The 25,064-nt window shown below is 53.3% G+C and overlaps 2 protein-coding genes across 2 annotated transcripts in view; one reads left to right on the top strand and one right to left on the bottom strand.

Moving 5' to 3' along the window:
* Nucleotides 1-297: 297 nt before the first annotated feature.
* Nucleotides 298-11,014, bottom strand: ITGB2 (integrin subunit beta 2). The gene is made up of 16 exons (XM_050339361.1): nt 10,892-11,014; nt 7,022-7,088; nt 6,803-6,891; nt 6,318-6,501; nt 5,939-6,109; nt 5,494-5,735; nt 5,088-5,243; nt 4,758-4,853; nt 4,538-4,627; nt 4,217-4,357; nt 3,798-3,982; nt 2,841-3,085; nt 2,369-2,588; nt 2,008-2,213; nt 1,753-1,919; nt 298-1,488 (listed from the first exon to the last, which is right to left on the bottom strand). Exons 2-16 carry the CDS (start codon nt 7,083-7,085, stop codon nt 1,426-1,428), a joined length of 2,319 nt encoding a protein of 772 aa, XP_050195318.1. The 5' UTR covers nt 7,086-7,088; nt 10,892-11,014; the 3' UTR covers nt 298-1,425.
* Nucleotides 11,015-13,355: 2,341 nt separating this feature from the next.
* Nucleotides 13,356-25,064, top strand: part of SLX9 (SLX9 ribosome biogenesis factor) — a 31,882-nt gene continuing 20,173 nt past the window's right edge. Inside the window, exons 1-2 of the mRNA XM_050339408.1 lie at nt 13,356-13,488; nt 14,897-15,005. Of these exons, the coding sequence (XP_050195365.1) occupies nt 13,378-13,488; nt 14,897-15,005 (220 nt within the window). The 5' untranslated portion in view covers nt 13,356-13,377. The remainder of the gene's footprint in view (nt 13,489-14,896; nt 15,006-25,064) is intronic.

Genomic DNA, 25,064 nt, shown 5'->3' with positions numbered 1-25,064 from the left:
GATTGAGGTGGTTTACGTACAGCTGCCAGCAGCTGGGCAGGGACAAAGAACTGCTCTGCATCATTCAGCGAGTCGGTTTGGGCTTGCAAGGGAGCACCTTTCAGGGCATAGATGGCAAATTATTGTAGATGACAGCTTGTTTCTCTGGCCAGCATCTTTCCCAGGCACTGTAGCTATGGGAGATGGCAGCAGCAATGACAGGGTGTGGCTGTAGTTTCTCCAGTGAACACCTCAGCTGCTGCCCTTGCACTTAATTCTTAGCAGGACAGATGTATTCACTTTATATATTAAATCTTTATTCATGATAAACCCCATTCAGAGAGCAAATGAAGATGCGACACAAGACAACCGTATGCAAATTAATCCCAAACTGAAAGCAAATAAGGAACGGTACCGCTGTTTCACAGGAGCAACCCCACAATGGAAGGGCAATTGGCTGCTGTGGGTGATTGGGATAAGTGCTGAGCTGGAGATGCTCTGGGCACTGCCAGATGTTTTGCACAGCTGGTTCTTGGTATGTCTGATGGGCTCGCAGAGCAGGGAGATCACGCCCTGAGGGGTGGTGGAAGAAGCTGTGTCTGATCTCCAACCTGCAGGGAATTTTTCAGCTGCTCAGTGCCAAGGTTTCATAGATCAAACGGTGGCTCTTTTGCCTCCTTGCTGTGAGGAGGACTTCAAGGCATGATGGAGGTAAGCCAGGCGTGCAGGAGCCCAAGCAGAACCTAGCCTGAGGTAGGTCTGAGAGGAGTGACACCATGAAACAGTCGATGATTTAGGAAAAAGATTCAGTGCATGCTCCCCAGCTGCTCTCCATCCCTAGGTACAGGTGCCCACTAGCCCTTAGGGCACATCGCATCACTGCAACCTCCGGAGCAGATTGCCAGCCTGGAGGACCCTCCACATCCTACTCAGCAGGGAGTTCTTTGGAAGCCAGTGCATAATGGTGGAGACCAGTTCAGCAAGGGAAGGGCATGGAGCAGCCTAGGAGCAGATCCTGCTGGAGCAGAAGAGGCGTGGCAGTTTTGAAATCCCAGCTCAAACTCAGAGCTGGAAGCACTCTGTGAGCTCTGCTGGCTTTGAGGCTCCTGGCAGAAGGCAAAGTTAGCATCAGGAGGTGAGACAGTCAGTGTCCAGTCCAGGAGCTGCTGCACATTCCCATGGTGAGGCCTGCTCTGCAGTCCCATCCACAGCAAAGCTGTGTCTGTTCCCTTCTCCCATCCCCACCAACCCCACCCTCGAGCACTAGGCCAGGACACTGGCACGATGCAGTCCCTCAGCCAGCACCTGACACGGGAGAAGGGAACAAACCACGAGGATAAAAGAAGAGGAGGTGGGGGCCTTAGTTTAAGATTTCCTTCGTTTGAGGTTTCTTTAACTTGGCATTTCCTTATTTAACAGTGGGTCCCAGCGCTGCCAGCCATTGCCTCATTCGTTAAACCTGGGGTTGACAACAGTGGTGGTGGCACTCTTGAAGAGGGGGTTATCAGCCTGGAGGGAGAGAAGTGAGAGGCTTGTGTTGTGCTGTGTTGCCTGCCCAACCCCTCCCGATGCCAGCAGCACAGGCAGCACTGGCAGAAGAGCCCACAGGCTGTTTAGCGCCCTCCAAACCCCAGCTGGGCTGAACAACAGGCCAGAGGGGAGGGCTCAGGTCTACCTGGCTACCTCTGGGAAGGACGTCCCCTCCTCCTGTCCCCACCCCAGGGGTACGTGACCATCCCAGCACACCCCAGTGCCACGGACGGGCTCTCTTACGTCATTCCACTTGGCTTTGGACTTCTCCTTCTCAAACCGGCGGTACTCCCGGCGGTCAAACAGCTCTGTCAGGCACCGCCAGATGAGCAGGATCACCAGGCCAATGAGGACCACGGCAGCGATGGTGCCGCCCACAATCAGCGCGATGTTGGGAGGCTCCGGGCACTCTGTGGGGCAGACAGACCGTGTCGGGATGCAGCCCCCCGAAGCAGCGAGGCCGCCGTGGCAGGGTAGGGAAAGCGGGGGCTGGGGTACCTTTTTCAGGTTCGACGTAGACGGTGTATATATCCTCACCGTCCTCCTGGAACATCTGGAAAGAGATCCAGCAGTTCTGGGAGTCCTTCTCCCTGCATTTCCTGCCGCCCTCGATCGGCTTGTCGGACTTGTGGATGGTGGGGCAGGCCTTGGAGCAGTTCTTCGCGAAGGGGCCGGTCCCGGAGGTCTTGCACTCCTCACAGGCGCTGCAAAACAAGCAGCCACAGCTCCCGTCTGCAGGGGCAGAGACACGCTCCCCCGGCTTTGGCCGCAGCTGGGCTCTGCCCAGGAACAGGCAGGGCTTGCCTGAGAGATGGGGGGTCTCTGCTGCCCCCGTGCCCTCTCCGTGCGCGTCACTCACACGTATCTGCCACAGGGTGAAGGGCAGCTGGGGCATTCCTGGCAGAAGGGGGGCTGGTACTCGCCCCGGCACTGGCAGCGGTTGCAGAGGCAGGTGCCGCGGAGGCTGCACAGGTTCTTGCGGGCGTTCAGGCAGCCGTCTGTCGACTGCCGGCACTGGCAGGCGCTGCCCTCGTAGCCAGGCGCGCAGATGCACTTCCCGCAGTCGCATTTCCCGCGCTCTGGGGCGGGGATTGGGAAGACCTTTCAGATCCTGCAGCCGCCCGGGTGACCCGCCCTGTGCCCCGCGCATCACCGTGGAGAGCATCACCCGCCCCGCGCTCGCCGTGCCGCCCACCCTCTGCGGGATGCTCAAGGAGCATCCTCCGGGCTGGCGCGGCGGGACCCAGCAGCCCCCAAACCCACCCCCTCGGGTCGTGACGTGAAAAGGCAGCACCTCCCCGGGCATTTAGCTCTCCTGAGCAGCGCATCACCTGGTCCGCCGCAGGGGAAGCCGTTGTAGAACTCGCAGTCCACGTTGTCGCACTGGCAGTAGGCGCCGTAGATCTCCTTGCCGGCCACGTCGCCGGTGTGGCAGAGGCACTGCCCGCACACGCAGTCCCCCAGCCCCGAGCAGATCATCGAGCTGTTGTCCTTGCGGCAGCTGCTCTCCAGCTCCTTGCTGCTCCTGCCTTTGGTGTCGCACTCGCAGTTCTTCCCCGTGTAGCCCGGGTTGCAGCTGCCGCCAAAAGGGGAGGGGGTGAGCTCGGCTCGGCGGCCACGCGAAATGCCGTGGGGCCTAAACCTCAGCCACGACAGAGCAAATCGGGGACAGCCCCACAGAAAACCGGCGCTGGTGAGCATGTTGGTGCTAACTCCATGCTGCAGCAGGTGGTTGACTGGGAGGAAACCTCAGAAATGCTGCTCCCCCCTGCCCCTTCTCATATTCACAACACCAAATGGTTGCCCAAAATTACTGTTATAGTTTCCAAACCTTGCCAAAGAGATCTGAGTATTTCCTGAGGAAACCCAGTCTTTTCCTCTCCCTGTCACTGAGGGGCTGTGAAGCAATAATTATACTTAAAGCCTTAAGTGAACTGAAGACCAGAAGTGTGATTTTGAGAGATTTCTACAGAAACCTGTTGTCTGCTCAGTAGGTGGGTTGGTGGATGCTTTGATATTGAGATGGATGGTTGCATAGCTGGATGGATGGAGGTCCTTGGGAAAGCAGCCTAGGCTCCACCAACAGAAGAGGCAGCTCACTGTGTCCCCTGCCTCTGTCAATGCAGGGGACAGTTCCAAGGGGAATGCATGAATCGACTTCTCCAAATTAAAAAAAAACCATGCAAAGCTGCAGAGCCCAGGCCCTGGCTCGGCCCAGCATCCCCCTCCCAGCAGCTCCCCAGATCTGGCAGCATTTGAAATAGTGTTTTGGGTGTTGGTGCACATACCTGCAGATCCCACAGACAATGCTGCCCTGCCCGCTGCAGGCAGCCGGGTCGGGCTGCTCGTCACAGCGGCACTCACAGTTGCTGTCCACGTGGACAGTCAGGGTGTCTGTGAAGCCCAGGGGCCGGATGGTGAAGGACTGGCTTTGGATGCACTCCTTGGCTGTGACCTTCACTTTGAAGGTGACCTAGAAAGCGCAGAGCGAGACAGAGAAGGGCCAGAAGCTCAGCTATCGGAGGGTGCTGAGGACACGCACATCCAGCGTGGAGGATCCCCCCCATCCCACAGCATTTTGGACACTCTTGGCATTAAATTAAAGTAGACAGAAAGCCTGGAAGAGCATCCAGCGTTCCTGTCATTAAACAGGATGGGCATCAGGAACTGTGCAAGCTGTGGGGTGTTCCTGAGCAAGAGCACACACCTCATCATTGATCTTGACATTGTTACACTGGCCTCTTTCTCCGTCCGTGGTGTCCTGGTTATCACTGCATTTGGAGTCATATTTGACATCCAGGACATCTGGCAGGGTGGAGTGGTCCAGGATGATCTGCGAGGACAGGTTCTGTGGGAAAATGATGGGGAAAGTGCCATCAGGCCAAGAGGAGAGCAGAGCAAGGGGGTGTGGGGTTGCAGGTCAGGGTTCCCTCCAGCCCAGAGAAAAAGGGCAGGGAGCACTCCAGGCCGGGATCTCAGCTGCATGGAGTGGTTCTGGCATTGGAGAGGTGGAAACTGCAGCACTTACATTGTAGGCCACCTGGATGAGTTCAATGATGTTGCTGGAGTCCTCGTTCAGCTCTCCCACCGCCGACTTCGGGATCATCTCACTGAGTTTCTGCCGGTGGAGAGCAAAGAGGTGAGCACTGCCTGCCACAGTGAGGCAGCGGAGCAGGAGGACACACACAGCTGTGCCGGTCCTGCTGGGAAGGGAACGGAGGCACTTGGACCCTCTGGAATATCCTTACCTTGTAAACATCCACCATCCTACTGGTGACGGCAAAGATGGGCTGAATGTTGTTTTCAGCGAGTTTCTGGACCAGCTGGCCGACAGACGGGTAGTCCTGGGTGGGCAGAGGGATACCAGACTCAGCACGATCCCCCCCACCAGCAGAAGAGCGGACAGCTTGGGTATGGCAGCCCAAATTGTGGTGATTATGGTGACTGTTACGGTGATTATGGTGATTATTGGCCTCTGCAGCAGGGTGGGTTTTTTTTACATGACAATTTTTCTTCTGCCTGGGAGAAGAAAAGGCCGAGGGTGTGGAAATGCTGAGCGGCCCCCCCCGGGTACTTACGAACTCGTTGCTCCTCTTGTACATGTTGTCCTCCAAGTGGCACTGGCCATCGTTGGGGGTCAGGATGCCCGCCAGCTTGCCATCGCCGGCGAAGTGGAAGCCGTCGTCAGTGGCATACACCAGCAGGCGGGTCACGTTGCGCCAGCCTATCAGGTCCTGCGAGTGGCACAGAGAACGGCCCCTGTCCCTGAGTGGGGCTGGCAGGACAGTGCCCGTGGGCACGGCGTGGCCCTTGCCAAGGCCTCGTGTCAGCCCCGGCACGGGGCAGGGCGCAGGGGAAAGGTGGGTAACAGGAGATCAGGGTCGGGAGGCTCTGGGCTAAGATGCTCTCTTGGACTGCCCCAACCCAGAGAGGGGCAGAGCTGCCTGCTGAGAGCTGGCCTGTGTGTGTGTGTGTGGGACTCACCCCACACACCGCTGCCTGCATCATGGCATCCAGCCCCCCCTCTGGGGCGTCCAGGTTCCCCGAGATGAACTGCTTGCCCACTTCGCTCTCAAACTGCTGGGCGTTGTCGGTCAGCGAGAGGATGTGCTTGAAGGCGAAGGGAGGCTGGCACTGCTTATCCTTGTTGGGGCAGGGGTTCTGCAGCTTCTCAGGGTGCGTGTTGACAAAGGGCAGCACCGTCTTGTCCACAAAGGAGCCAAACCCTACGGCAGCCAGACTGTCGTTTCAGGGAGAGGAAACAGGGCACGGACAATCTGCTGGCCACGGCGTACGTGCCCACGTCCCTTGCGCTGGCACACTCTTCAGCCAGGCAGAGGACATCCACTGCCCACTGCCCTCATCCCCCTCCAGCCCCGCAGCTCTTCCCAGCAGCGAACAAGCTGTGCCAGGCCAGAGACAGGCTCACCAATGCGCCGAGAAGGGGTGGTGCTCTCCAGCGCTCTGAGCAGCTCCCCTCCCAGCTTCTTCACCTTCTGCAGGTCATCCAGCATGGAGTAGGAGAGGTCCATGAGGTAGTAGAGATCAATGGGATACCCCATGGCACGGCGGAACTTCGCCTCGAACACAGCGGGCTGGCCTGCGGGACAGGGATGCCGGGGTCAGCTGCCGTGTTGTGCCACCTCGTGCCATCACCCACCCCTCCTCTATTTGGGAAGAAAGGGGTGGAAATGTGGGCTGCAACGTCTGGCTGTGTCCCAGCTGAGCCTGGGGGCGAGTGGAAGGGCGTTGGGCACACCGGACAGCCCGTGAGCGCGAGGGGGTGGGGAACGCCGGGCGGAGCGTACCTATCCTCAGCTTCAGGCGCACCTCCTGGGGAGTCAGCTGCACGTCGTTGCTTAAGGGACTGTCCTGTGTCCTCGTGATGTCGTTGACTGGGAACTCAATTTCACCGCGCGGGCACCCCCTCTGCTTCAGCTGCTCGATGGTGTCGCAGCGGACGGAGTCCGGCTCGCCGGCTTTGGTGAAATTCTGGGTGTGGCAACGTCAGGGGGGGAAACAATCAGGGGAGCAGGGGGTGAACAGGCATGTTTCGAGATGACCCAGCCCCCAAGTCGGGTCTCCAGGGTATTGGTGGAGAAAAGGTAGGCTTTGGTGGGTATTGATGGGGAAAGGTTGTGCCTGTCAGGTTCCTCCTGGCCCCATCAACCACACAGGACATGAAACGCTCCCACGATGCAGCCAGGCAGAGCCAGGCAGGCAGGGTGACCATCCTGCTGCCTGTTAGCTGGCTGCTGGGGGGGTCACATCTTGTCAGGCTACACGGACCTACCAGCTTCTTGCACCAGGCACAGCCAGGGCCAGACCGGATGCAGTCCCTGCACGTCCCCACCTTGATCTTGGGGCACTCCATGGAAAAGGCTGAAATGGAGAGAAGACAGACTTGACATGGGGGGCACCTTGCCCATCTCTCAGTGCCACGTTCCCACCGCTGTTGGGCAGCACGTGGGTTTTCCCCCCACCTCACTGGGGGAAGGCAGGTGGGGCTCACCTGTGGTCACCAGCAGCAGCACCCCGGTCACTGCTGGCAGCTGGAGGCAGCGGGCACGCAGCATTTTCTGCAAGGCAAAAAGCATTCCTCTGACCACCTGGGATGTGCTCCAGGGATGGGTTTCCAGCACAGTCCCATCTCCTGGGCAAGTGGAGAGGCTGGCTCACTCTGGTTCTGTCCAGGCCAGGGTTAATTTTTGCAGGGTGTTGCCAGGTTCCTCCTGGTGAGCACTCCTGTGTGAATCATTGCCCTCTCTCTGCCATTACTGTAACAGTGCAGTGGCCTTGCAACATGGATGCACATGGGGAAGTGAGAAAAGAGGAATTTGTTAGGAGAAGAAAGAGGACTGAAGAAAGCACAAAGGAACAACAAATGTCGCCCTTTTTAGCAGTATTAGACACAGTATCTGGAAAGCAGGTCATCGGCTTCAAAATAGCTCTGATGCTGCCCTGAGCAAGAAAATAACCACTCCTCAGCTCCTGCCATCACCCCCTCCTGTGAACTTGCCGAGTAAACAGCACAGGGTGACACGGAAATGAGAAAACAAGGGAAACCTCCAGAAAGCACTGAGACGTGTGAGTACGTAAGGCTGGCCAGATCCCCTTCTGAGATGTCAGGATGTCCTGTCTTAGCTCATTAGCCTCTGTAAGATACTACACAAGCTTAGGAGAACACTGGTCAGCCTGGAAAGAGTGTCTGGTTTACTCCCTAGTGCAGAGAGAAGGTCTAGGTAGGTTGGTGGGTAACACTGCTTAGCTGTCCCAACACATTTCTGTCACCTCCAGATTCTGCCAGCACAGTTTGAGCCTGTAAGAGGGAAAAGTGGCTTCCACCCTTGTTTCCTGTAGCACCAGGTGATCGACACCCCGAATGTGCCTAATTAGGCTCCAGTTCTGCTACAAGCCAGAAGTTCCCACACAGGCTGTGGGGACAAAACCCACAGATTTAATGAGCTCCTGCTATTCCACCTGCCCAGTGTTTCCAAATGTTTAATTCCTGCTGCCATGCCAAAGTGTGGGGCAGCGATGGAATAGAGCTCTGTGAGCTCCTCATTCTTGCTGGAGGTTGGAGTTTCCTGCTTATGGGCCCATCTCATAAAATAGAGCAAGTTTCCAATTAAAACAGGATTTAAAAAGCTCCCAAACCCAGGAAATGAAGTGGGAACCTCAAAACACCCCCAGTGCTGGCTGCTCTCAAGTGTTGTAATGTAGGGTTCATGTCATGGGCTGGATTTGGATGCCTTTTCATCACCAAAGTGGTCTCTTGCCCTTGTCACAAGATCATGAAGCACACCCAGATGCTAGGAGAGAGCAGGGGCAGGAAGCTCAGCACTTCTTCTGTTCTGCCATGGAGGGAAATGACGCCCTGGTGTGTGGGTGGGGGAGTGCATACATGATGTAGGATTACTTTCCAAGAGAACAAATAGGGCCTTCTGCCTTTGTCTGCCTCTTTACAGCGTTCAGAGGAGTGCAAAGCAGGTTTTCAGTCTGACTCTGCACCAGCAGGGCCCCAGCACGGGCCTCAGCAGCGTTTCCTCCAACCCCCTTACCGATCCCTCCGGCTCATCCCAGACTTGTGCAGTCACCGCCAGCCCTGGGTCTCGTCTCCTGGGTGTGCTCTGCCCGTGATGTTGGGGTTTTTTTTCCCTTCTGTTCCATAAATTCAGGCAAGCAGAGGGGTGCTTATAGTCCATCCTGCTGCACTGGTGTGAAGGAGCAGAACTGCAGAGCTTTACAAGCACCCTCATGCCGGGGTTGGGAGACGGGGCTGCCGAGATCGAGCACCCCATCTAAGGGCAGGACACGCTGCCACCAGGCTCTGCTGGTCAGGGCCCAGAGCTGGAGCATACTGGGGGATGCTGTTGGGATGAAGAGCAAGCTGGGATTTATAAATAGGGCTGAAGGGGAAGTGTTGATGAGAGCAGCGATCTTGTTGCTATAAATAAGTGTTCAACAGCAGAGATGAGTCTGTTAGCCACAACTCCCCACCAGTGCTTTGCTCAGCATCTGTTCTCCTGCAAAACAGGAGGACACACAGCTCGTGCCCGGTATCCTGGCAGGACTCCTGGGGTGTTTGCACCATCCACCTGGAACGATGAGGAGCCACCAGTGCCCAGTGCTCCTGGGCACTTCCTCCAGGCATCGCTGGTGCTGCATCACCACCATGCTGTGCAGGGACGCTGGGCACCACACCCAGCAGCGCTGCTCCTTCCCACCCCTCCAAACAGGGCAATCCCAGACCCCGAGCACAGAAGGGAAATGAGCAAAGTGAGGACGGGAGAGTGGATGTCACCTGATTTTGGGCCCTTTCTTCCATCACTGGGTTGTGTAGTGGGGATAAATCCCACCAAAGCACGTGGCCTTACACAGGACTTCCCCAGTCCATGCAGAGTATCACACTCAGTGTGTGTGTATATGTATTTTACATATTTATATATATATGTATATATAATACATATAAATTACAGGGCAAACATAAAAAATATGAAGGTATTTTTAATATATAAAAAGAATATATATATTCCTGTGTCCTATTACAGGAAATATATTATTCCAGCAGCCTCCAGTGCCTGCAGAGGACAGATCTGTGGGGTGAGCTCTCTCCCACGTGCACCAAGTCCCTAAAATAGTCTGTGGTGTCCCTTGGCTCTGAGCACCAAGATCCCTGGGTGCCTGTGGGACCCTTGCCCTGCCCTGGGAGGGAGGGAAAGAGGGGATTTGTGCTGCTGGGTCTCCCTAGGTCAAAGCCCTGCTAGGGTGGGAAAGAGCTGCCCTGGGTAGCCCAGGGGCCCCACGCTCTCCAGCACGCTGAGAGCACTCCTGGCAGCGCCAGAATGGGGACAGAAAAGTGCAAAACCTCCGTGTGAAGCAGGATGTGACAGCTGTGACAGCAAAAAGCACCACGTAGGGCGTCCCCACACCTTGCAGCAGCCACGTTCCAGTGTCCCTGCTGGCCCCGGGGCACGATGGCACTGCACCGTGTCCACATCTTTGCTTCTCACCTGCCAGCAGGCTGGGAGCTGTGGCTCTGACGCTGGGAAAAAGCATCAAGAACGAGGGCCAGGCTGCTTTTCCCTGGCATCTGGGGTGTGCCCTGCATTCCATCTGCATCCAGGAGCCACTGAGATGTCAGGGAGAACCTGCTCTCCCCGGGGCCGCTCGGCTGAGGAGTATTTGATGTGAGCAGCACACAGAGATACAGAGGAGAAGAGCAAGGCTCTCACTCCCTCCCCCAGCTGTTCCCCCAGGCCCACGGGGGTGCAGGGACAAGTAGGAAGGGCCCTGCAATGGGCGGTGGCACCGTGCTGAGCCCCCTCCAGGCTGCTGTCCCTGCCATGCTCACTCCATGCCGCCACCTCAGCTCCCTCTTTCCCAGCGCGTCCCGCAGGCAGTGAGTGAGACCCCAGGAGGGAGAGGAGGGTCCCAGGAGGGGGACTGGCACAGCCCCCAGCCCTGGTGCTGCAGGAGGGCACGGAGCCCACGCCACCCTCCCCAGTGCCATGTGTAAGGGCGTGGGAGGAGCACACAGCACCCTCCCTGCTCTGCTTGCTGAGCCCGTGGGGTGGCGAGGAAAGGGTTTCTCGGGGTCTGACATCCTGCCACCTGCAGTTCCAGGCTCAATGCTGCCTCCAAAAGCAAAAGCACTACAGGCTCGGCAAGCTGCCTTCGCAAAGGCTGCACAGACCGACCCACCTGCGGGAGGGACACCGCACCAACCCCCCTGAACTCGAGTGGCCAAAAGTTAGATCAGGAATTACAAAACGATTCCCCGGAAAGAACAGAGCTACAAAACCCCTTTGTTGCCTGGCTGCCTTCACCCCCCAGAAAGGGGGAACAGAAGCATAGATAATAGAGATGATGCTGTACTCACCTGGCATCCAGCCTTTGCCTCTTTCCCGTCCTTGGGCTGGGATGAGGATGGTCTCACCCTTTCAAGCTTGGCTGGGAAGAGCAGCCAGGCATCCGGAGCTCTGCGACGTACCCCAACCTTTCCTTCCTATTTCTGTCTTGCTGGAGGAAGGAGGAAGTCGGAGTGGTAACTGTGAGAGGGTGTGTTCCCCCCAAAACCCAGCCAGTCCCACTCATAGCGGTCAAACCCACAGCAACTTGCCTTGGGGGGCTGGGGCTCAACTCCCTGGGCTACCCAGGGGGCTTGCAGCCCTCCCACAGCACCTGGGAAAGGGGGCCAACCCAAAACCCCCCCTTTCTGCCCACTTTTCACCTCTCACAGCGCTGCTGGGGACCCCAGTGAGCACACAAAGCTGGTAGCGGGGGAAACTCACTCTTTTGAGAGCTATTGACAGCCCTCGGGTGTGGAGAGGAGCCTCTGGCTCCCCTCAGGCTCTGTGTTAGACTCTGAAATGTCTGTGCTGGGGTAGCAGTAAAGGTTGTTAATTAAAGTCATTTAGAAAACATACAGGATTGTAGATTTATTTTTTTTATTTTCAGTGTGAGGCTTTGCTAATTACTTGGTAGGTTTCCCTTCCAAGCAAGCTGTTGTCGTCTCACCGTGTCGCATTATCATAGAATCACAGATGGGTTTGTGTTGGAAGGGACCTTACAGACCGTCTCATTCCAACCCCCTGCCATGGGCAGGGAGACCTGAGGCACTGTAAGACCCTGGTGCTGTTCACCCGCTGCTGTGTTACAGTTACAGAGCTGGGTTTATTTCTGCAGCGAGCAAAGACATTGCAGTGCCAGCAATGGATGCTCCACGGGTTAGTGCTTTTATTAAAGCAGACGGCAGAGCTCTGGCTTGGTTTCTCCACAGCCAAGTGTGGCAGGAAAGCATCACAGCAGTGCTGGCGGTGGGATGGGAGCACTGGAGCAGCTGATGCGGGATGTGGCGGGGATGGAGCCTGAGGATGAGCCAGCTGCGAGCTGGGGAGCTCAGCCCAGCTTGGGTGGGTACAGCTGGATGCTGCAGAGCAGCCCCCGGGCCAGGAGTGGGTGGGCTGGGGCGGATGAAGCTGGGAAGGCTGGTGGGGCTTTCCTGCCGGTGGTGGAGGTTGCAGATCTGAGGGAAGGAAGTGTGGTTGAGTGAGACGAGCTGTAATTTTGCTTTTGTATTGCGTGAGGCCCTTAACGAGCTGCCCTGTCCTCCTCACTTATTTCATAGGCTTTGTCCAGCCACCCCGTTCCAGCTGAGGAAAGGTTGAGGGAAGAGGGTGGGAGAGCTGGGAGCCCCTGGAGTTGGAGCTGCGGGAGCAGAGCAGGTGTACCCTTGGTCCTTGCAGCCAAAGCTGAAGCTTGCTGGTATATCCCAGTTCCTCCCAGCTGTTCCTCATGCTCTCATGCTGCAGCTGAAGGAGGTGGGCACCCTCTGGGGACATGTGCTTTGTCACGGCGTGTACGCTCTCCAGCCCGTCTGTAAGCATTGTAAGCTGTTAAACATTCCTCTTTCTATTTTCTTTCAGCTGCTTTTATTTTTACTGGTTCCTCTTTTTATTTTTACTAGAGTGGATTGTGTTTCCCCCAACCACTGTCTGCAGGACTGCTGTGGCTTTTGCAGGATATATCCAAGCAGCTGGGGTGAGGAGTTGGGCATCCAGCTGGGTACTCTCAGAGTGGCTGTTCCCCAGAGTCACTGGTTTTGGTGATCAGTGATGTTATTTTGGGCCTTTGCTCCTAAATGATGCTCATCCAGCCTACAGCAAGGAAGTTTTCCTGTTGTTATACTCTCGATAGACATTAAATCTTTCTATCCCTAACAAACATTACAACCTGCCCCATCCCTGGAAGTGTTCCAGGCCAGGCTGGACGGGATTCCGTGGCTCAGTGGCAGGAGAGTGGAACAAAATAATCTTTAAGGTCCCTTTCAACCATTATGCAATTCCATGATTCCCAGGTGTGCTCCAGTCACATACTCCAGCTAAAAGAATGGATTCAGGCGCCTGTGGGATCTCCACCCTCAGCAATATTTTGTATTTTCAACCTTGTAGTATTTGCACAGGGGTACACTTGGCTGTGACCAGCTACCTGTGTATGACAATGTATGAAGTTTAACAAGGGCTGCACCAGACTCTGCCCCTGAGACGGGGCAAACCTGTATGTGTGTATAGACTGGGGAATGAGAGGCTGGACTCGACGATCCTGATGGGTCCCTTCCAGGGCTGCCATCCCGCCCCAGCGCTACCAGCCGGAGCGGGCGGGCAGGGACCGCCCCAGGGGCGCTCCCTCACGCAGGGCAGGTGACGAGGGGCACACCTGAGGGGCACACCCGAGGGGCACACCCCAGCAGCCAGGCCCGGGCCGGCCCGAGGGGCGGGCGGTGCCGCCGGAAGGTCCCGCCCCGGCGGGGCGGCCCCGGGCGCGGCTCAGGCCGGGCCGCCCCTTCCCGTCCCGCTCCTGTCGGCCATGGTGGGGAAGGTGAAGCGCCCGCGGCTGCACCGCACGGCCCCCCGGGCCGGGCCCGCCCGGGACCCGCCGCCGCTGCCCGCGCCGCTCCCCAGCCCCGGCCCCGGGAAGGTACCGCGGGCGGGCCCCGCAGTGACACCCCCGGCCCCGCTCCCGCGGAAAGGGCCGGCCCCGCAGCCCAGCTCGGCCCCTCCGGCTCCCCGGGCTGCCCCGAGCGCGGTGCCCGGGGGTGCCCCGCGCTGAGGCGCCGGGGGCGGGCGGCGAGGGCCGCGCAGGCCGGGCCGGGCCGGGCCGGGCCGGTCCCGCTTTAGGAAAGCCCTGCCGGAGCCTCGGCGCTGCCCCTGCGGGCTCGGCGCTGCTCCTGCGGGCTCGGCAAGCGAGGGATCCCCGGGGAGCGCTCCAGCTCCGCGCCCTGCCCGGGTGCCGTGGGTGCTGCCCGTGGGAGGGCATCCCCGCCCCGCAGCAGAGCTGCGGTCCCCGCGCTCGCAGAGAGCCCACGCAGGGTGGTGACACATGTCGGGGGGTGGCAGCACTGCTCCTGCTGCTGGGGACACACAGGGTGCCTGCGCCGCGTTGCAGCGAGTGGGGGTAACTTGGATGCAGCAGTGAGGATCATTGCCAGCAAGTGTAGGGAGAGAAGGGGGTGAGAGAAGAGGCTGCCTGACTCATTTTGCAGGGGTTCTCTTTGGTTTTGGGTTAGGGGAGGTGGAGAGGAGCTGTCAGTTTGCGCACACGAGTCGTGTAGGAGATGCAGACAGTGTCTGGTTTCCCCAGCTGTGTTATGAGTACACACTTGAGATTAAAGCTGGGTGCCTTCCCCAGCCCCCTCACAGCGAGAACACAACAGCAGTAAATGTTTTTTTATGTGCCTGAGCTTTCCTTGTGAGGGGGGAGGAATCACCTGGGCCAAATACACCTGGGTTTAATACCACTATGAAGTTATGTGTCAGTGCTGGTAGATACTGCTGGCTAAAGTAATAAATTCTTCTAATCCAGCCAGAGTAGCTACTGCAGAGCTTAGGACTTAAAGGCGTTGCATGCTTAAAGCATGATGCCGAAGATCTGGTGAGTTGCTGGTAGTCACTGAATCTGCTTAATGTCCATTGCTTTAGGCTTTAATCCCCTAATCTGCTCATTTGTTGCTTATCTGTATTGTTCAGTACCTGTAATAAATCTGCCGTTTCCTAAGGATGCTGTTCGCAGCTCTCCTGGGAGAGCTCTCCTGAATGCACTTGAGTGAGGCGAGGTTGGGTTGAAGCAGAACTCTGTTAGGAACAGAACAGTCCAAAATACGACTTTGTGAAACTTCCTTCTGTGTGGAAGAGCCTGGGGTATGGGGGGGAGAAGAGCAGGCCAATGGGGTGACTTACCTGCCCTTGCCTGCTCAGGAGAGGCACCTTCTCCCTGCCATTGTCCCCTTATGGATGGTGCTGGGTTTGACTTTTTGGGGGATTTTTTTAACTAAATGTAGCCTGGTGGTGTTTATACTGAGTCCTGCTTAATGTTTCTTTTGGATAAGGACTGGGACCTGTCATCTTCTGGTGTCTTTTCTGGGCTGAAGATTGACCCCGATACCCTCGTCAAGAAGCTCGACTTGGACTCCAGGAGCGTCATTTCCTCCAGGACAGGTTTGTCGTGTTTTGAGTGAGTGCCACATAAGGTTGTGAGCAAAGACCCCGAGGACTGTGTTTGACTTGTCAGAACAAGCCCAGGGGAGCACAACCCAACCATCCCTTCCCGTGTTCCTGCGAGGGCCTTTAAAAGAGGTTTGGTTTTGCTTGGGGTGGAGGCAGAACAGCACAGGTGTGCTTGGTGATCCCTAGATGGGGAGCCAGCTTCATATGATCTGTGGGGTGTCCTCCTGCAGCCAGAGACTCTCAGGGGTTGAGAGGACAGCAGGGCCCAGGCTGTGACCTGGTCTCAGGGCTTCCTTTGTGGCTGCTTTTGCCATTCCTAACCCAGTGTTTTGTCAACAAGTTGCTCCTTGTGTACCAACAGTGCTGTACCCACTGCAGCCTGACTGCAGCAAGTCCTCTCCTCCTGTCCTTTGCTGTTGCTCCCTGGCTCAGGGACTCACAGCAGGAAAGTCCAGCTCGCAGGGAGTGTGGGAAGTGAGAGCGGGAACAGGCAGGAGGTGGTGGAGCCTTTTGATTTCTAGTCCCCCAGCAAGGAAATGCTCCCTTTAACTGCTTGCTGAGAGGCAGAGCTTTGTATCTGAAAGCAGGTTTCACCTCTGAATGGAACCTGGTGGCACAGCAAGCTGTCCCTGATGCAGAAGCTGTCCTTGTTTGCAGGCTAAATGAATTTTTTCTCTTTGTGTAAATAAATACTACAGTGACTTTGTTCTCCTTTTCAGCCACTCAAGGGCTAGTGTTTACCTGAGCAGTGGTGAGCTGCCTGTCAGTCACATTTGGTCACAGAGCAGAGTGAGGAAGTGGAGGGGTTGTGTGAGGACAAATTTGCCTGCTGCCTGCACGGGAACCTTGGTGAAAATGCATTGTTCTCCAAACAGGGAGCTCACTGTTGGGAACTCTCCTGGGAGAAGGACACGTATGCATCCATGTGTGTGTGCATGTGCACTCTGCCATCATCTTTAATTAAATCAGACAGCGTGTTGTTGAGGGCTGGCAGCCTGCAATGCCAGCCCTTCATTGCAGGCTCCAGCTGCACATGTCTGGGTTATAAATAGAGCCGTGCTGCTGGTCCCTGTGCAGTGCTGATGATGCAGATGTGTGGTGCCTGACTGCCTCTCTCCAGGCTATGTTGCTGGCTTCCTGCAGACAGCGATGCTGACCCCGATGCTTTGTATTCCCTCTCCATTTCCAGATGATCAGCTAAAAATAGCTGTTCATTTGGGGGCTCAAAACTGCAGTTCAACAGGCAAAAAGTTATTTGATTATTATTTTTTTTACATCCTCCCCGAGCTGTCATGCCCTTTCTTGTCTCACTCTGGAACCATGTAGAGGGTTTTTCATTATGGAAATCAATTCAATTTTTTGTGTTAGTTCAGTGAACTGTAACTAGGCTGTGCATACAATGGCAGACAGCCTGGAGTTAGAAAAGAGATTCTAAGCAGACATCCTTTGTCTCCTGGCATCTCTGGTCAGCTCAGACCCTGTTCAGCAGGAAATTCAGCTTGACTCCAGCCCTTCCTCCACCCCATGCTTCCCTTCCCCCTCAGCTTAGTGCACAGGGCAGGAGGGTAGGATTCTCCTACACGTTGCTATTTTAAGATTTAATAGCAAGACAAAAGCGTGCTTCTCTCCCACTTGCTTTTCAAGCTCTGAGAAGGTCAACTTGGCAGACTGTAGGTGGGCTCACTCTATCTCCTGTGCTTTTCATAGTTAGAGAAGATTTATTTATTTTTTTTCCTGCCAAGGATGCTATGTGGCAGTTGAGAAAGCAGGTGTGTTTGTCCTCCCTCTGTGCGTGTGCCTCGCATTATCCAAGATTTATTCACGTTATCCAAGACTACCGATATCTGTGTGTTTTGCGTTTCGATCTGGCCTTGTGCTTGGACTCTCTTCCAAATAAAATTTAGGCTGAGGAAGAGCTTGAAACTGGATCAAGTTTTAGAAGATGTCAGCTTGGAGCTCGACAGTGGCCGGAAAAGCAAACTGGCTGCTGGGGAGCGGGAAGAAAAGAGAATGATGTGGAGGTCATTGCTGTGCCCTGAAAATAAATCCATGGCTGTGGTTATTCTGAGGGAACAGGGGGAAACACGGATGTGTAAGCTGGGAAGTTCAGAGTCTCTGGCAGGGTTTGCATCTCGCTTAACACGAGCAGTTGTGTGTGCTGGTGCTGAAAGGAGATGGAAAGAGGCCCCTCGTTCTGGGAGGGTAAACTGGGGCTGTTGGTTCTTGCCAGCCGAAGGCCTTGTTTTTCTGGGGATTGCTGGTGAATCCAGAGTGCCCTGTGGAAGTATCTGCTGCTCATGGTAATGGTCTGTTGTTTCCCTTGGACACAAGGCTGATTCAGCGTGCTTATTAGGGCGAGGTACCAGCTCAGGCTGTTCTGGCATCAGTAATCCTTGTGGCACGAGAAGGAGAGGCTGGAACTGTGACAAAAAAGTGTCACCAAAGTGGAATTCATTGTAGGTGAGTCTTGTGTTGCATAAAAAGCCAGTGGTCTAAAACGGAAAGTATTTTAACACCGGAGCTCTGAGCTGTGTCGTGCTGTGAAACAGTCCTGCTGCCACTGCTTTCCCCTGCTCTGCTTTTTGTCTTTAGTCATTAGCTCATCTTAATGCCAAATTCCAGATGATTTCCACGCACACACACAGGTAACAAAAGCCAGTGCCATCCCTGTGAAGGCTGGAGTGCAGTCCGTGAGTTGCTTGCCCGGTGATTGTTTCTGTCAGTGTAGTTTACTCAGCCACTGACGTAGCATAAATCAAAGGCTTTGCCATAATCTAATCCGTGCAGGGACCTCTGTGACTCATGGGAGTGAATAAACCTCATCTGGGTGAGCCTCTGTGGCGTGGGAATTAAATGTTTCCTAGCAAGTCAGAAATAATGGCCTGTCATGTGGAGGGTTGCTGCTGCTTTTTTTTTGTTTGTTTGTTTGCTTTAGCTTTCCTTCCTCAGTGTTTGCTCATAGAAGCAAGGGCCTGTTCAAGCATGGCTCTGGCAAACCACTTGCCTGTGAAAGTCTCTTTTTTTGGAGTGGATGATGAACCAGCTGTGGAATGGTATGAACAACTGGACTGGTAGCTTCCTGCTTTATTTTCAGCTCCTCCAGAAGGGAACTGTGACAAGCTGGGCTGTTGAGAAAGCAGAAGTGCAACAGCAGCAAGTTCATAATTGCTTGCAAAGCCTTAGCTTTTCGTCCTGATTTGAGTTTGTGTCCAGAGTTGCTTTTCCTGCAGATTCTCTGTCTCCTCCTGTGCCACTGGTGAGCCAGGAAAATGTGAAACATGGATTAAACCCATTTCCTGCCTCTGGTCGAGGTGTGGGGCATGGAGTCATGTAGGACATCAGCCTGGACAGAGGTTGTGCTCTGAAGTCCAGGACTGTCTTGTGGCACGGGATCCTCTGTCAGGGGCACAGAGGGGAGTAGAGCAGTGAAATTACTGAGCATCTGACAAGGAATTCCCTTATCCTCCTGAAGAGATGTGGAGATAGGAGAGAATAAAATCAGACCGGGCAGGAATCTGACAGCAGTGAATTTCTAGAGCCTGCAGGCTGTGCACAGCCTTGCTTTCCCCATTTCTGAGGTTCTTTCTGAGTTCCCTTTGTTGCCAGGCCTCCCTCTGCAGCATCACTGACTGTGCCCTTCTGCTCTGCACCTCAGCTTCTGCTCACAAGTTCCATATTTGCTGGGTCTGTCACATTATCTGCTTCCTTCTGCTTGAGCTCTGCACCCACTTGTCCAATCCCTTTCCTCTTTTTGTAGCCTCAAAGAGAAGCAGAGAAGCTGTGGTTGGTTGGGATCGTGGTCCTGCATTAACTTCATGCTGTATGATTTGCTGTCTTGTTTTTCGGGTTTGTTTTCCTTTTTTTTTATTTTTTTATGGGTGACGTACCAGAATCCCTGTGAGACCCCTCTGACAGTTGCTGTTCCTGCAGTGTCTGGTCTGGTGGTTACCCCTGCAGTGGATCCACTTTGGTGTTGCTGGCAGAACTGCAGACATGGCCAGGCCCCCTTGACTCTTCAGGAGCTCTTGCCAGGATGCAAATCTTTGTGTCCTATAATTTAACAATTGAAGGATTAAAAAACAAACAAACAAAAAATCTCTGTTTTAATGAATGCACCTTTCTGACCATGAGTTCTAAGCATTTGCTGCTTTCTCTTAATGCATCCTCAGGGAATTTTTGGATCTGCTTGTGCTGGCCATTCACTCACTATGTTGGAGGTAGCCTGTTGGCAATGCCCTTGGTGCTGTTGCACTGCAGTCGTTTCAATGTCTTTGAAAATACCTGCTTGGCTTGTGGATCTGGGAGGAGCAGCTTTGCATTTGAGCTGGGAATTCTTGCTTTAGCTCCCTGCCCCCTCCCCTCCACCCTGTACCTTCTGCAGGATGTCTGTCTTCCTTTGTGTCACCTGCACAGGGCATGCAGGTCTCGGCTCAAACGGCAGATTTCCCTCCATGAGCTGGTGTTGCCTCTTGAGATTGTGTGTGAAAGTGCTTGAAACCTCCAGTAACAGCATTTACAAGAAAGGAAAAACTCCCAGGGAAGGGAAAATGCTAGGCAGAGATTAAAGAGGCAAAGGGATGTTCTTTACCCTCTGCCCCAGGCCCAGGGTTGGCCATCCTGGCAGCTCGATAAAGTGACAGATGGCACTTTACCATGTCTGGGTGAATGGCTTTAGGTAGCAGTTTATGTTCCTTTTCCCTTGCTTTTTAACTGAAATCTGTTTGGTTTTTTTGACTGCATCATTGGGAGCTGCTCTTACCTTGACAATGCCAGATCACCTTTTAAGGGCACATTTGGTGTTTGCAGAGATTTCCAACAGGCTGTTACAAAACTGCACTGTGTTTGAGAGGAGCTCTGACAGTGGTCTGTGGTAGGGGAAGCCTCTCCAGTGAGGTCACACGACCCCAGTGTAGAGGGCACCTCAAACAGATTCCGTAGTTTTCAACAACCCACCTTGAAACCAGAGGGTTTTTCTGTTCCTTTGGTCCAGAGGATTAAAGTCAGTGGGATTCAGGAGTCAGGTTGGCCAAGTTCTGCAGCTGTGGGGACTGCTTGGAACAGAGAACAGTGACCTGCTGTGGGTAGCTCCTGGGAGAACTTAGAGTGAGAATCCTACTGAAGGCTAAAAACATTGGTGCCTTAAATAGTAATAACTTAAAAAAAAAAAAAAAGGGGATAAAAAATCCACACTGCTTAAAGTAACAATTTGTCTGTGCTATGAGAACAGTTGTGGGAAGCTCCACTTTAATTAAAGTCACTGCAATTAATTTAAAAGAGGTAAATGAGTATCTGAAACCCTGAAACTTGCAATATAGCCAGTGCTTTGAGTTCCCTTCTGGAGACAGACCATTTCCATGTTGTGAGCGCCTTCTGCCAGATCGTGGCGATCAGTTGTGTTAATATTTATGGAACTAATTAACTGTTTTGTTTTCTTCCCCTCCCTCTAGCTGTGGCTCAGTCCCTGTTCTTAAAATTAACATTAAAAAGCCAAAAAGCTCTTAATTAACTGGTGGTCACAAACAGAGGAACATTTTCCAGAGAGCCCCAAGCTCCCAAAATGTTTGCAGTCTGCTCCAGGGGAGGAGGCTGTCGCTGGTGGGAAGAGCCTGAAATGAGTCTTAGGAGTTTGAAGGATGTGTCAGCTCCCTGTACTTTGTTATTGTGGTTGGCTCCTTGGCTGTGCCCGCTGTGTGTGATGCTCACCAGCAGCACTGGTGGATGTTCAGTGCCTGTCCTGGAGCAGCTTTTCTTTGCTGCTGGGTGGCTGCAGAGGAGGGCACAGCTCAGTGAGGGACTGGGGGCTCCTTTGGTTAAAAGGATACTAATCCAGCCTGGCACTCTGCTGCTGAATAAATAAGTTTAGAATGGTCAGACATCCTTACTTACACATAAACAGGTCAGCCCTGCTTAGGAGAGTGCTGCAGCATTCCAGAGGAGGTTTATGAACTCAGATCTTTGCTGTACTAATGCTAAAGCTTTGAGTTGTAATTGAGTTATATAAAATCATAAATGCTGCAAAGAGAGAGGGGAAATGGGAGTCTGGTAAAGGGTGGATGGGATGAGAGGTTTGCCTCTTCTGGGTTGCCCCTCTGACTTGCCTTGGCGTGCTTTTGGGGTGCAGAAATAAGTCAGCCTCCTCTTTCTTCTGCTGACACCCCTGGGAAATGGCTGTGTGAGGAAGGTTGCTTTGCTTGGGTATTTTTTTCCACAAACTTCCGTGCTACACAAATCAGATTTCTGATTTACTGAGGGAGGAATCTTTGCCCTGCTCTTATGGGTCTTACTGAGGCTGGGTATTTAAAGGGAGATCTCAAGTGTTCATGTCTGTCGTTCAGACTAAGAGGCATCTATAGTAAGTCTTATTCTATTCTGCACAAGTTATCTTTTATTCCAGTCTTTGTGAGCAATTTATGGGCCAAGGTTTTCTTTATGCTTGGGTGAAAATGAGTGTGTCAACCTCCTTTAGCGTTTCAAAGTGGCACTGTTGATGCTCATATGTGGCATAACACTTAATTTGGGTTTAGCTTTATAGTCAAGTGACTTATAAAAAGGAAATAAGAGGGGTTTGTTTGGTTTTTTTGTTTGTTTGTTTGTTTTTAAATTAAGCTTCTAACGCTGTAAATCTCAATGTACATTGTCTGAGCTAAATGTAGGAAACACAAGTGTGCAAGGATTAAATGCAGTGGGTACTGAGGTATTCTGGGTTGTTTGAAATGGTGATTTGGACAGGTTTAGATTGAGCTGGCAGTGTTGCAAATATTCCATGAGGCTAACCACAGAAAATCCTGGAGAAAATCCTGCTGGGGGTGCATAGGCTATCCAAGCAGGTGTCCGAGCAGGAAGGGACTGTGAGCTGGAGGGTTACTCTTGAAAACATTACATTTAGTGATACTGATAACCAACATGGTGTTCTAGAGAGCCCATGGCAGGGAATCTGAGGGAAAATGGGGCACACAGAGGTGTTTCCTGACCCCCTTGTGCTGTGTGCTCGGCTGTGCGTGGAGAACACACAGCAAATCAGGAAATCTCCTGTAAGATTTTGGGCTTCTGCGGCTCTCGTGGACATTCACACCTAGTGTGGCTGTGCATGTGCAGGCTCCGGGCTCCTTTCCTTCTGTTGCATTTCCTAACTTTGCCTTTTCTTGTGCCTGTTTCCCTCTCCAAGATTATTTGTAAATTCAGGTCACTGAGCCTTCCTTATGTAACGGGAACGTGCCTCTTTAGCATGGAGAGGACATTCCCAGCTGCCAGGGGTAGAGGCTGTGTCTGTGCATGCAGGAGTCATTTTGCAACGTGCTGAGAGTTGAAATAAACCTGGTGATCCTGTCGACAGGGAGGCGTGGAAAGGGCTCTTCCAGACTGCAGGAATTCTGCTGCCAGAAATCACAATTTTAAAGGGCTTTGTTCGGTGACGCTCCCGTGAAACCTCTGGCTGTTGCTTTTGATTCGTGCCAGTGGTTTGTGGCAACAGGGCTGGGCTTAGGTGTGCTCCTCTGCAGATGCAGGTGTTGCTTTAGTGCCTGTACCTGGGTGGGTTTTATTTATGGAAGTAGCATGAAAATGTGTAGATACTACTAATGTGGGGTTATTACGACTTCTTCATGTATTTTCTTCCTCCAGAATAGAGGGTGTTGGCCTCTTTACCTGTACTGGGTGGAGGTGTCAAGGTTTTGGTGGTGGGGGAGAGGCCAGAGCTCTGGGCACATCCAGGGAGCTGAAGCTGAGCCTGTCTGCCACAGTGGTGCTGAGTCTGGAAAAACGTGTAATTAAGAAGGAGTGAAAAAAAAAAAAAAAAAGAAAAAAGAGGAGCAGAAAAAAGTGAGAGCCCTGTGAAGAGCAGGGAGAGAAAAGGAGGAGAGGAGGTGCTCTGCCGTGGGAAGGACCCCAGTGGGTAAGTGTGAGGAGGAAGGAGCAGCAGTGACTGTAATGCCGTTCCCTGGCCCCTTGCACTGCTTAAGGGAGTCAGGAATGAAGGAGTGGAGCTGAGAAGGGTGGGGGAAGGTGTTTTAGTGGCTGTCGTTGTTTTTCACCGCCTGATTCCATTTTCATTGGCAGTACACTGCATTAATTTTCCCCAAGTCTCGTCTTTTTTTACCTGTGATGGTAACTGGTGAGTGATCTCCCTATTGTTTATCTCAACTTTTCATCTTGTTTTCTTCCCCTGTTCTGTTGAGGAGTCAGGAAGGGAGGGAGCAGCTGGGTGGGCGTCTGGCAGCTGGCCAAGATCAACCCATTGCATCACTGTAGCTCAGTCAAAATCGAGATTAAGCTCAGCACCAGGTAGAACTGGTGCTCTGTGGCTGTTCCTCTACCTGCCTTACTGCCTTTTTTTCAACTGAGTGTCTCCTGAGCATCGTGCAGATCCAGAGACAGCTTTGCTTGAAAACCGAATTCCTTTGCTTTTCATTAATTCTCACAAGATGTTCAAGCAAGTCGTCGTTCCCCGTGTCTGTGGTGCGTGTGTACCTGTAATAACCCCGTGGCCCTTGTGCCCTGAGGGTCAGAATGGGGAACCTCTCCCCTCCCTCTGTTCAGGGAAGGAGAGGGGACAAAACAGGACACAGCCATATCCTCTAAGCTCAGGAAAACCAGAACAAATCTTGGGGTCCATCCAGATGTTTCTTCTGCCTGTCTTCGCTGGGTGGGAGGTTCTGCCTCGCCCCAGCTGTGCCTGCGTTGTTGACAGCTCTGTAGCAAGAGAGCAGAACAGATCTGCCAGAACAGAGAGGGTGTTCTTTTTCGGATGTTGGAAGTGCTCATTAGAGGGCAGCAGAATAGCTCTTCCCTTTTTCTAGGTCAGGTCTATATTTTTGAATGATATTTTTCATCTCCGCAGGGCACAGAACAAAATTTTCCAGTTCCTCCTTCAGTTTTTTCCTGGTGCAGTAAGTGTAAAAAACAACGAGGCTTATATGAAAACCTTAACCAGTGTAAAAAAAAAAAAAAAAAACCAGGGAGTAATTACAGTGAAACCTCCTTCTTGGAAGGGTTGCAGGCTCAAACGAGGGAGAGCTTCCCTAAGATTAAACCACAAATGGTCATTACAATATGTGGAAAAGCCAAAGGAACGTCTCACAGCTAACTTGTTTTTTTGCTCAGCCTAATTCTTGTTTGACCTATATGTCCATATGCATTTATGGATTTGTTTGCTGCTCTCCAGCTGTGGCTGCCACCTTTTTCTGCTTGAAGAAAATGCTAAAGAACCAGTCTTGCTTCATCTGAAAATAATCTTTAAATGAGATCTGATGGTGCCCCCTCCCTCCATCCTCTGTAATGTAAATACTATAAATAATTTTGGCGCAGTCTTTTGAGGCTAAGCGAGGCTGGGATTTGGAGTCCAGCATCACAATACTTAAATGCATTATTTGTTATGTAACACCCATGGAAGAAGGCTGGAGCACTGACTTTGCAGCTTCAGAAAGAGCTGTGTACAGATCCTGGCTAGGATTGAATATCTCCTGTGTGAATATCTCCTGTACCTGTCTTACTGGCAGTATTTTGCACGCTGTTGACCTCTGGGGGAGGTGAGCTGGTTCCAGCAAAGGCAACTGGAATAGCAGGAAAAATGTTGTTGTTTTTTTTTTTCCAGTTTTAGCAGCATCAGCCTTTGGTTTCCAGCAGCTGGCTCTGATTTTTGGAGGGTCCTCAGTGGAAGCAAAGCTTTGTTAACTAATCTTTGCTTCTTGGCCTGGCATGGTAGAGCACGTGTGAGGATTGGCAGGGGGAGACACGACACTTTTCTCTCTTACCCACAGTGTCCTGGGTGTTTTGACATGACATCCTACAGATTTTCTTATCTCCCTGTCCCCTACCCGAAGGTGTCCACCCAAAGGGGCAGGTTCCTCACGACTTGGTGGGTGCCACGTGCACTTGGCTGCTGCTTTCTGTCCTCAGTTATCTTTGGGGTGGTTGATATCCAAACCTGCAAACCACCCAAGTGGAACAGCCTTCTCGGTATCATCAAACACTGATCCTGGCACAGTGGCTTGGATCAGCCCTGCCTCCTGGAGAAGTCCAGATTGTGCTTTGCACTCTTGCTTTGAGATCTGC

This window comes from Myiozetetes cayanensis, unplaced genomic scaffold (genome assembly GCF_022539395.1).
Source record: "Myiozetetes cayanensis isolate MyiCay16 unplaced genomic scaffold, myiCay2020 scf9, whole genome shotgun sequence".
NCBI classification, from domain to species: domain Eukaryota; kingdom Metazoa; phylum Chordata; class Aves; order Passeriformes; family Tyrannidae; genus Myiozetetes; species Myiozetetes cayanensis.
This window is presented reverse-complemented; position numbering and strand designations above follow the sequence as displayed.

What these genes read in the sequence shown, in the direction of transcription:
- ITGB2 (XM_050339361.1), bottom strand. Translation starts at nt 7,085, where the DNA reads ATGCTGCGTGCCCGCTGCCTCCAGCTGCCAGCAGTGACCGGGGTGCTG. An exon ending in GCGCCTGAAGCTGAGGATAG is followed by an intron (nt 6,110 to 6,317) that starts GTACGCTCCGCC and finishes CCTGTCCCGCAG; the next exon opens with GCCAGCCCGCTGTGTTCGAG. An exon ending in ACAAGAGGAGCAACGAGTTC is followed by an intron (nt 4,854 to 5,087) that starts GTAAGTACCCGG and finishes CTGCCCACCCAG; the next exon opens with GACTACCCGTCTGTCGGCCA.